Source organism: Cannabis sativa, chromosome X (genome assembly GCF_029168945.1).
Source record: "Cannabis sativa cultivar Pink pepper isolate KNU-18-1 chromosome X, ASM2916894v1, whole genome shotgun sequence".
Lineage (NCBI taxonomy): Eukaryota > Viridiplantae > Streptophyta > Magnoliopsida > Rosales > Cannabaceae > Cannabis > Cannabis sativa.
This window is the reverse complement of record NC_083610.1, coordinates 84,837,021-84,848,817: the sequence shown is the minus strand read 5'-3', so window position 1 is coordinate 84,848,817 and position 11,797 is coordinate 84,837,021. Positions and strand designations below refer to the sequence as shown.

The following is an 11,797-nucleotide window of genomic DNA, read 5'->3' as shown; positions in this document are numbered from 1 at the left end:
AAGTTTAGATATATATTTCAAAAAAAAAAAAAACAGTCAAACCGAATCAAATCCAATTCGAATAAGTAGCATATCTAATTTAGGGGGCGGGACAGATTCTTACATTATTTAGATCAGGTCGGATCAGATAGATCCCACCCAATCTATTTACACTTCTATTAACCAATAACAATGCTCTATTAATAATATTGATGGACATTTCTAAAAAAAAAAAAAACGAAAGAAAATAGTTTCAGGGGCAATTTCGTAAGTTCAGAATTATGTAAAGGAAGAACAAAGTCACGCAAACGTGAGTCTCTCACTGCCACGCCGCAGCTGAGAGAATCAAATCATTACCCAAAATCTCCCACCCAATAAATCGGAGTACCCAATAAATCGCAAACAACTAATCGCCAAATACGGAACCTTTTTTACAGTTGGAGTTGGTCGTGACAGAAAAAAAAAAGGAGAAAATAAATCGTTTTGTTCTAAAATTTCCAGAGAAATAATTTATTCCAATCCCAGGGGATAAAGTAAAGCAGGAGAGGACGATCCTATCGTACGGAGAAAGTATGGTAACAAGTGGCAATAATTCTCGAGCGTTGAATCTCAGCCGTTTGATTAAAGAATCAGGTTTCAGTTGACGGCCCAGAGTGAAAGTACGGCGAATATTTGATCGGAGGGGGAGGAGAGGAGTGTGGTTTACACGTGCGAGTGTGACTGTGTCATCCCATGGCATGGAGGGGTGGAATTAGTGTGGTCTAACGGCTGTTGTAGTGTACTGGTATGGTCCACTGATTATATACCATTGATCGTGGAATGACTGATGACGTCACGATGTATAAATGTGGAATAAATAGGATTTTTATCTTGTAGAGTTCTTTCTAATGCAAATTCTTGTAAATATCCAGCTATATTTTTCTCATCTTTTAAAACAATTTGTTTATGTCATTGTGAGCAAAATACAATTACAGGGTATATTTGCAATAACTTTTATAATTTAATGAAATTTTCGTAACTAAAAAATATTTAGGGAGAAAACTCTAAAATAGTCATAATTTAGAGAATAAATTCTATTTACTCTATAAATGTGATATGAATCGCCAGAAGAAAAAGGAATAAAGGGGGCCGTTTTGACATTAATTCACGATGTATGTTGCGAAAGTTTTGGCCTTTATTATATTTTAAGTTTCTCAGCTATAAATAAGTTTCAGAGCGCTGGTTTTTTTTTTTTGGAAAATATTGAAGCTATAACAATGGAGGATGACACTTTATTTATTTTGTTAGACCATTCAAGTTATCTTAATAAATACTAGGTATAATCAGTCAGAATATTATCAACTGGGTTTTTTTTTGTTATCTTTTCTTTCTTCTTTTTAATCATCACTAAAAAGGAAAATCCTATTCTTATGAATGTGATTTGCTTAAGAGATTCGACCATTAACTACTTCCATTAATATCCTTCTTTTTTATCTAATTTTTATTAGATTTTGAGAAAGGAGTGTATCTGCTATATTTATTCACGAGGAGTTTTGAACCTTTTTTTTTCTTTTCTTTTTCTTTCCTTTTCATTCTTTTTCCACTTTAATAGGGTGTTATAGTGAATTTGTGAATTTTTTTTAGTACTCATCTTCTTCTTCTTTTTGGTTTGGCTCTGTGTGCTTTATTGATGAAGAACCCGATTCTGTGTACTAATCGAAACACCTATCTTTACTTTTTTTCCTTCTGTTTTTTTCGATCTTCTTCCTTTTTCTTTTTTGTGGGCTTGATTTTTCATTAATGTTTATCAGAGAAGAAAACGGAGATATTTGCAAGACAAGATTTTTTTTTTTTTTTTGTAAAACCCAAACCCACTTTTTCAGTTTTCCGAATCGATTTTTTTTTTTTTGGTATTTCCTTCCTTTCTCTCTCATTCCCCTTGTATTTGTACACTTTCCTCTTCTACGCAATTTCATTGTCTCTTATCACATAACGAAACATTTTTACCAACTCTGCTTTTTCTTCTTCTTTATCATCGTCTTCGTCTCTAACCTTTTGTTTCACTCTTCTGTGACTGAAGAAGCTGAAATTGGAGAACCCATATACAAAAATAACGATCTGGGTTTTTCTTTCGGGCTCGATTTCCTGAGTTAGACGATTCTTTTAAGTCATCCCAAATATGGACAAAGCACGGGACGTGAGGCGTGGAGCCACTCGGTTCAAACATACCACACATAAACTCTGTAAAATTTATACTTAATGCTTCCTCTTTTCTCGACCAATCCAGTTTTTTGTTTTCTTTTTCAGAAAACTTTCATGTTTGTTTGTTTGTTTGTCTTTTTAGAAAATTACAAAAAAAAAAAAAAATTCTATATAATACCTGTCTTATCTGCACATTCTCTTCGTTCAATTACTGATAAGAGTTTCGCAGATAATGGGTGTCTCTTCTTTTATTGGGTTTGTTGTTTCTGATTTGAAGGTGTGGATGGTGGTGGTGAGGAAGTCTTGTCTTCCTTAAAATCGAAGAAAGAAAAGGTAAAGAAATTGAGTGCTGTTGTTGGTAGATCGAGTTCCAGCCAAGAAGATTGCGAGATGGGTTTTAATGTATCTGATAAAGAAGATGAGCTACGCAGTCCAAGTGCTAGCAACAAATTTCAACTTTCGAAAAAGGTTAGTAATCCCAACAGTAACAAGTTTTCTTGTTCTTTTCAAACAAAATATACATTCCATTTTTTTTATATGTATTTTTAATTCTCAATTTTCAATTTTTTGTCCAGTTTTCTGACGACGGAAATGGCGTTGGCCAGGCTTCTGTTCCCCGAAAGCTACGGTCAGGTGTGTGTGGAGACTGTAATATCAGTATAATTTTTTCTCTGCATATTTTTGGAAGAGTATCGTCTTTTATAGATGTTTTTTTTACTATATTCATAAATATAATATTTTTAATAGGCCTTACTGTTCATTCTGGATTAGGACTAAAGCATTAATGAACTTTGCTTTTTTCAGCAAAAAATAAATAAATAAATAAATAATATAATGAACTTTGCTTTTTTATTTGTTTTGCTGGACAAAAACAAAAAGATTCTGTGTAATTTATTTATTTTATTTTATTTCAAAAAAGAAAAGAAATAAGAAACATGCTGTGGATTCTATGACTTTGATTGATGGTGCAATTATTCGAAGTTTGTGTAAATACTAAATATTTATGTTATAGTCTTATCGATTCCTCCTCCTTTTTATCTCTTACTTTTCCAAAGGAGATATTCTATAGTGAATATGAAGGGGGTGTTTTTATAAAATGTAACAACAACAAAAAAAATTCATTCTTGATTCGTTGTATGCAGCTATGAAGAAGCGTGGTCGTGATTCTGTATCTCCTCCTTTATCAGATTCGAAGAAGAAAATCCATACCATTACTGGAATCCATTCACAAGAAATGTCTGCTATTAAGAAACCCAAGTCAATATTGGTACTTTAAATTAAAAAAACTGGTTCTGCTTTCAATTCTTTGTATCTTAATACAGTTCTAAACATGGAACTTTACATGTGTTTTGGTTTTGGTTTTGAAGAAACAAAAAGTATCAAACAAACCAACAGTTTCTATGCCAATCACAAAAGATGAGGAAGAAGTGGCTGAAACGTTGTATGCCTTGGCTCGTATGTTCTCCAACAACAACTCAAATGATAAATCCAAACGAGACACTCAATCTTTACAACCAAATCCTTCAAATTTTCCTGAGTCAAAGCCAGCAGTTGAAGGTTATAACAAATTGATTTGTGTAGTTTTAAGTCTTTGGTGTGTAAGATGTAGACATGTCTTGTCTGTTAACTCCTATAGTGTGTTTTGATTTTGCAGCAAAGGATAATGTAATAAACTCGACTCTTCCATTAAGGACTAAAGATGATCCCTCATCTAGTGCTGACAAATTAAATGAAATGGTTAAAGTTGATTCCTCGAATAAACCAAATAGTCAATCGAACCCAATTTCGCTTGACGATTATGTTCCTCGAGTGAATCCGTTCACACAATCCTATGTCCCTAAGAGTGAACAACAGTTGAATGTGAAGCCATTGAACAGTTGTTCTGCTAAGTTTCGTATTCCCTCTGAGGTTCACTTAGATACTAGGTGAGTGGTTTTAGATATATTTGAAACACACTTCAGCTTATGAAGATGTTATCTTCTTTTGTAATATGTTTCTTTGGTGCTCAATCAGATTTAAGCAACCCCAGCAAAAGGATCCCTTAGTTATGGAGAAGGAAAAACAAATTTGGTTGGGGAAGGTTAGTAATTTTCGCCTGATCTAGAACAATTTTTCTTTCTTGAGTTTTGACTATGATCTGAACGTAGTTTATGGTACCCCATTTCAGAACGCACCTATTTTGAGCTCCAAGAAAGCTGGTAAGTGTATATGGTCTTTCTGATAAACACATTTTATCATCATTATTTGGAAATTAAAATGAATCCTTCTTTAATTTGAAGGAATGGGATCATTGCCTGGACCGTCATCAACCATTTCACAAGGTGCTAGAGTTAATGATACATGTACACCGTAAGTGCTTTTGCTTTTTTACTCTTGTAATATTATGTTGGACCCTTTTAATTTAGCTTTTACTATTGCAGGTTACCAACTGCTAAAATTCCAGCTTGGCTTGATGTTCCATCTTGTTCCCCAAGAACTAACCCAGTGGTCCAAAATCAGTCAATTAGAAAGGTGGGACGTTGTCAATTCATTTGTATTAGAATGTCTGCATAAGCTACGTGAGATTGTATTTGATTATTTATTAAATTAAACATACAGGTTTCTAAAGCTCCCGTTAAAAGAAGACTATCTAAGAGATGTGCAACTCATGTGTACATAAGTCAGTTAATTCAAGCTTTGAAAAAGTCTGGATACGAAGACGTGCTGAGCCTGCCAAAAAATCAAAAGAGATCTCACGAAGAAGGATTAAAACAAGGGGTTGCAGTCACCCTTAACAACAATATGTATGGTGAAAAGAATGATGATTTAAATGGACTTGTTTCTGATCCCACCGTCACTAATGCTGTTGCCAATAAAACTAATTCAAATGGAGTTAACAATGGTATTCTTCAGCAAAGATTCAATCAAGATCAACCACTGCAGAAGCAGGTGCGTTAAATAAACAACATATGTTTATCATTATTATCTTGTTTGTTTAGTTCTCTTCTCATTGTTTACTCTCTTTTTTCCAGAGGAGTTTCGATTTCCTGTCGTTGTCAGCTGGATCTAGTAGAACTAGAAACGTAGTTGAGCCATTGTCTTTGTCTCCACTCCAAGTTCCTTACCCTCATTCACTCGTGCAAAATCAATTCCACCCACAGTCTTCCCATAACTCAGCTTACCTTGACCATATTTCATCAGCGGGGCAGGTTTATGACTCGGCACTCATTGTTCTTCTTCTTTCTTTTTTTTTTTTGTTGTTTATATTAATACGAGTGACATTACAAACCTACGTGAATTTTTTTAGGTACATCCATATGGTAACCTTCTCTACCATACTCAAGCAAGCTCAACAGGCTTAACAAAACCACAACAGCAACAAGTTTGGAGTGGTCACTATAGGCCGGATGACACTCCCAAAACGACGAGTAAAATCGCAAACTGGCAAAATGGACCAACTACTACTCAACATCATCATCATCAGCAGCAGCAGCATCAGCAACATCAGCAGCAGCATTTGATGTCCCTTCCGTCTTCACCGTTTCCTGCTGGCAAAATGACTAAACAAGATCACCATATGCCTTCTGTCTATGAAGAACATGGAGGAGGGTTCCGTGCTAGTTCTCTACCATTGCAGTTACTCTGTCATGAGCGCCGTTGATTGGGCGTTAGAAGAAGGAAGGAACGAAAAAGCATGAAGACCAGACAAATGTTTAATTAGGATAAACAATATGTAAAGAAGAAAGAAAAAGTATAAATAATTTTATTTGGCAGCTCCCAGCACAGAACAGAACAGCCTTTTCTTCTGTAATTCATTATAATACAAGTAATGTTATAAATGTTATTTGAATTATGAGAAGGGATCCAATGAGATATGGAGTTGATAATAACGCCATGTTGATCCTATTCCAACAAGATGGTGAGACTGAGATACAATTAATTAATTGTTGAATGGTAATCCTATAGTGTGGTGCTTTAAGTTGGTGCGTGTCGTGCTAATTCGGTTTGTATTTATTTGTACTTTTTAAAAAATGGGTCATCTCGTGCCTTGCTACAAAAAAAATATGAGTCGTGATATGTCGTACCAATAGTTTTGAAGAGTAGACTCGACACGGCCCGTAAGCCCGGTATTTCTGTGTCGTGCTTTGCTCGTGCCAATCCGTATTTCTTAAACAAGCCGACCCATTTTCATATCTGAGCTTAAATTTGTAATTTCCTTTTTTATTTTTTTTTTATAATTATTAAATTATATGTATATCTCAAATCTTTAGTTATATTTATATAACTTTTGAACAATATTTTACAGATAATCATATAAAAAATTATTAATATAATACTTAAATTTTTATATCATACCCCATAAATAAATTAATATATAATCTTAGTATTTCATATTTTAATAATTTTAATATATAATTATAATATTTAATATTATATTTAATTTTTATTATTATTTAATTTATTTATAATTAATAAGTTTATATCTTATTATTAATAATAAATTATAACATTTTTTAATATGTCGTGCTGTACTTTTTGGGCTTGTCGTGTGTCGTGCATTTCAGGCTAGTCTATTTGTGCTTACGTATTGTACCTTTCGTGGTTCTCGTGTCGTGTTGTACTTCTCGTGTCGTGTCGTGCTTAAGTACATATTTTTAGTGTCGCATCGTGCCATGTCGTGTTTAAGAACATATAATATTAACGTCTTAGAATTCAAATTTACTTATTTTCTTTGAATTTGAATTTGTTGACCCATAAATCTAAACTAGACTTTTAAGCCACACTCGTTTGCTAGATTGGCAAGAATAAAAAAAGTAGTTAAGTAATTAAGAGAGACACATCAAATTTATAGTAGTTCACCCCTTTTTTACGATAGTAATAGGGCTATGTTTACTTTAAGTTTTTATTTCTCACGAGACGGTAATTACAAAAATAGACTAAGTATCAGAAAAACTCCAAACGTTAGAGAGAGAAGCTCTAACCTTGTAGGTAGTTTTTTGAATGTGAAAAATGAGTTGAGGGAGCTCTCTTTCTATAGGTGAAGGAGGCCCACAAAAATAGGAAAAAAATGCAAATAAGTTGTTTTCCACTGTTGATGATGATCCAACAATGAAAATTAGCTTCTGGCGGTGATGGTCAATTTCTAGTGCCTAACGGGTCCTGCTACGGGTAACTCAGAGCTTATTTTTGTAGCTCCCTTAGGGGTAAATTTTGACGATGATAGCTTATGAATTACGTCTTGGGTGTGAGACGTGACGATATAGTATTTAAATATCTTCAAAACGCAAGTTGAATCGCATCAATTAGATAAAAATTGAGCGAGTTATGACCGTTTTACTGAAGGCAGTTCAAGTCCTAGCGCCCAAGTTGACATCCAGTGCCAAGTTGATATCCCAGCGCCCAGGTTGACTTCTAACTTCAACCTCGACGTTGGGTAAGTGTAGAAACGCCTAATGAAAGTCCTTTAAGATGCCTAAGTGATATTTTAACACCACGTAGTCCATTTACATGTTCTAGCGAAGCTGGTCACCAGTTCTCGTAGATGTTGCTATTTTGCAGAAACGGGACTCGAAACTCTTCATTTCCAGGAGTGATGGAAATGAGAAATGCAAAGTTGTGAATTGAATTTATCTGACTTCATAGATCATTGTATTTGTGAAAAACTAGATGGACGGTCGAAACAACATCAAATTTGGATAGGTAGATACCAGCGAACCAGGCCATTCGTTGACGTGGGCGTTGAGCCCTTTCAACCGAGCTTTTGGGATTCTATTTTTGATACTTCCAAGGCTTCTGAACTTGAGGACGGAGTCTCTTCCCTCGTTTTTTACCATGCCGAATTCAATGGTCGCATCAAATTTAACATTTGAGGAATTGAAGGCAGCATCCTAGTTTGATTGTCAACCTGGGCGTTGGACCCTATTTCTAGGAACTCGATTTTGTAGTTTTCTCCCTGAGTTTACTTGAATCTTTGTTATTTTCGATGATAGAAAAAATACCCAAAATACTTTTTACTGAACTTGATCGAAAACAGCTCAGGTTAACAAAATGTCAACTGGGCTCTAGGGTCTAGTTTTTCCCCTTCGAAAATTTCGTTTGGTCTTCGAAAAAAGTTGAATCTCAATATTTTCTGAAGACAGAGAAGATGCTTGAAAGAATTTCTGGAAAAAAATTCAATTTTAAATAGTTCAAGTTGACAAAATATCAACGTGGGCACAAGGCCAGCTCCACGTGTCAACCTAGGTGCTGAGCCTTATTATTTGTGCCCAGGAGTTGTTGTTTTTCCTTTATAAGTAAATATTTCCCCATTTTTGATGAAGACAGATTCAATGCAAAAGTCGGATCTCCAATCGGACACTTGGAAGGCTCTTAGATTGACAAATTGTTAACCTAGGTGCTGGGAGCTCGTGGTTGTTGGAAATTATTTATCAAGATCTAGATTTACTAACAAGTATGTTTGATTATAAATCTATAATTTAACATCCTATATATGAATTTCCTAAAAATAATGAATTAAACACATAAAGTTATAGAAAACCTTACATTGATGTCAGTAGAATAATATGGCTCCTATTCCGTTCACATCTCTAACCCTTGATTTTTTCTATTGCAGAGTATGATCAAGATCTGAACCTGGTTTCTCCTTCAAGTTAAGAACACTACACAATCTTCCACACTATCTCGAGTATTGACTTAAATTGTGTGGGCAATCACTCATACACTACAGGGTTCAAAATTTTGAGAAGAAGAAGAGGAATTCGAAAATAGAAGAAGCTCTCTTTATTTTCTATTTGTCTGACAAAAAGTTAATTAGGTTAGGAAAATAAGAGCTATAATATTCTATGTATATAATATTAGGGTTAGATTTAGAATAAAATGAAATAATAAAAAAAAAAGATAAAGTTGGCTTTATTTAAACTCTTATGGCTGAATTCTTTAGTGGGCCTATTAAGTTTCAATTTTGCTACTTTATTAAAACTTATCTTTCTTTTTTCAAATGTCATCTTTTAATTCTAACTCTATAAATGTCAATTCTATCTATTTAATAATTATAATTAATTATCAAATAAAATTATCATTTAAGTCATTTATCAATTAGATCTTTCAAAGTCTCTTAATTAATAAACAAACTATAAATTTTCTTTTCTTCTCAAATAAGCTATTACTTAGTGAAATTCATAAATAAAACATAGTCTTATTTATGATTCTAATTGATTAATAAAATCAATTAATTGAATCTACAAAACAATATCATCTCAACTAGTGTGAAAACTATGGACCTATATAATCAAACTTTCAATAAGTAGTTTTAGAATTTACCGAATAAATTATCTATCTTCCTGACTCCACTGAAGATTCATAATTGCACTCCTAATGATATAGAACGCTCTATACCAATTACAAATATACTATAAATTATCCATTGTTTCAATCCAAATCATCAGTGATCCTCTATTGATGATCTACATCGAGGAAGAATAAATTTACCATTCTACCATTTAATGTATTTTATATTTAAAACACTTACTTGTAAATGATATTCCAGTAACCAAATTGTTCATTTACAATTTATATTTTATTATAAAAGAAATAATTTATTTATAATAATAATAATTATAATTATAACAACCTTTTTTTCCGTTCAACAATATCATCACGCACTGGATATAAAACCAAAGTTGGAAACTACAAACAGGTTACACGTTGAAAAATATTTCAGATATAATAATCACAGCCCACTCAACAGAAAGCACTCTCTCGCCTATGGTGATAGAATATCACATGAAATTGTCAAAATTAGATGAAAGAAATGCAAAGATGAGGTAGAAACATTATCAGTTCCATTTCTGATGTTACACTAGAGAGCATCACATCTTCCAATTCCAAGGTAACCAAGTCTTAGAGACCCAGAAACACAGAATGCCCTGCAGCATCTACACTCTTCACCACAGAATTGTTACTCTAGTTTTTCCAGCTCCCCCATTCTCTCAATAATTGCCTGCAACAAACAACATCCACAGTTGACAGTCACATTTTTCCAGTGTTTACATACATGCAAATTCAAAAAGACTGGGCAAAAATGCCTAAGATATAAAAATATGCACGTGCACTAAAATTCTGAGAATTGTAAATGAATTCTCCAAGCACAAAACACACTCAACGAGAAAAGAACTGAGCAGAGAAAATATTGTCACTATCCTACTAAAACTATGTGTGCGCACACAAACGAAAGGTGGGGGAGATCAGAATTAAAAAAGACCCCAAAAGCATGCAAATATTGATTCCACAAAAACTAAATAAATGAAGAGCAAAGACCTCAATATATACACACCTTCTTGCTAGTTTCCTGGAGCTCTCCAGCAAGAATGAACTCATCAAGTATGAGATAAACCTTCACAGGACAACAAAGTATCAGTTTAGATAATCAGAAAAATTATATACATGGAGAATAAGTTCATGAAATCAACTAACCTTGTGGAAGTTAAAAACCAGATCTAGCTCGCAAACGTTGCTAAAGAAATGATCCAAAATCTCCACAAATAAATGAATGCACTCCAGATATGCTAACTCATTATCTGTAATATCGACACACAACGAGAAAAACAGTCCAGCATAACGCCTGTAGATTACCTTGTGTGTACGAAACTGAAATAAGTGTCATGACATAAGGTGGTCAGACATAGTGATATGCTAACAATCACCATTTACAACTCCTAAACCAATATTATCATTCTTGCTCAGTCAAGGTAACAAACACCATTTACAACTCCTAAACCAATATTGTGTACAAATAAAAAGGCATTGATTATAGCAAAGTAATGAAACAGCTCCAAGTTATATTTTTTCAGAAATCTTCCTAGAACCCTATATTTTATTATTATTTATTTATTTTGAGGGTTTAGAACCACAAACCCTCTCCAGAACTCAAAAGCACGAAAGTAATTATGGATCGAAATGATTAATCACATGAACAAGATAAGGTGAAATAAGGAGAAAAAAGATCACCTCAACGAAATTTGTGAATTTGGGATCTCTGTTTACCACCAAACGATGAACCTAAGCAAGCAAACAAAAACGGAACTCAAAATCCTTTGAGACATATAGTTTTATTCGAAACAGGAATCATGTGTGAACAAGCATCACAAACCTCATATTCAACCTTGTGTTTCTCAGAATCCTCGAGGGGAACGTAGTACTTTGCCAGACGGGTCTTGCCTTGCCGATTCTGTAAGAGTATGAATCGGATCTGCAAAAAATCGGATAATATTCAAACACAATTGATTCAATCACATAGATACATTACCACAACATTTCATTTTATCCCATTTCAAATTAAGAAATATGAGAATGGTACCATCGCAGAACAGACGAAGCGATCGAGAAAGGAAAGAGAAGACTGGTTTGAAATTTGAATAACAGAAATAAGCCGTCTTCGGTTCTGTTCAGCCGTTTTCGTTGAAACAAAAAGTATGTTGTCGTTTATATTTTAATAAACGACATGGCGTTCGTTATTTCATTTTATAAATTACGACATCCTCCCCTTCAATGTTTGTGCTTGTGTTAGTTTCACTATTTTTTTAATATTTTTTTTTAAGAAATAGCCTAAACCTTGAGAGCAATACACTCAAAAAGAAGACATTGTGGTCATATGCATAGT

At 33.7% G+C, this 11,797-nt stretch overlaps 2 protein-coding genes across 7 annotated transcripts; one reads left to right on the top strand and one right to left on the bottom strand.

The window, feature by feature from the left end:
- Positions 1–254: 254 nt before the first annotated feature.
- LOC115701977 (uncharacterized) lies at positions 255–5,992 on the top strand. 6 transcript variants are annotated; one of them, XM_061107233.1, is made up of 14 exons: positions 1,018–1,130; positions 2,039–2,201; positions 2,438–2,628; positions 2,736–2,793; positions 3,303–3,427; positions 3,528–3,717; positions 3,815–4,085; positions 4,174–4,240; positions 4,328–4,358; positions 4,440–4,509; positions 4,581–4,671; positions 4,759–5,088; positions 5,172–5,348; positions 5,447–5,992. In XM_061107233.1, exons 2-14 carry the CDS (start codon positions 2,138–2,140, stop codon positions 5,798–5,800), a joined length of 2,019 nt encoding a protein of 672 aa, XP_060963216.1. In that variant the 5' UTR covers positions 1,018–1,130; positions 2,039–2,137; the 3' UTR covers positions 5,801–5,992. The 6 variants fall into 6 exon arrangements, with proteins under 6 accessions (XP_030485322.2, XP_060963216.1, XP_030485302.2 ...); XM_030629442.2 differs by having other exon boundaries at positions 1,089–1,295; XM_061107234.1 differs by lacking the exon at positions 1,018–1,130 and adding an exon at positions 1,384–1,667.
- A 3,809-nt stretch (positions 5,993–9,801) lies between these two features.
- LOC115701961 (AP-2 complex subunit sigma) lies at positions 9,802–11,623 on the bottom strand. The gene is made up of 6 exons (XM_030629439.2): positions 11,495–11,623; positions 11,288–11,386; positions 11,146–11,196; positions 10,612–10,785; positions 10,472–10,531; positions 9,802–10,138 (listed from the first exon to the last, which is right to left on the bottom strand). The coding sequence occupies exons 1-6, from the start codon at positions 11,495–11,497 to the stop codon at positions 10,097–10,099; spliced, it is 429 nt and encodes a 142-aa protein (XP_030485299.1). The 5' UTR covers positions 11,498–11,623; the 3' UTR covers positions 9,802–10,096.
- Between the last annotated feature and the right edge of the window lie 174 nt (positions 11,624–11,797).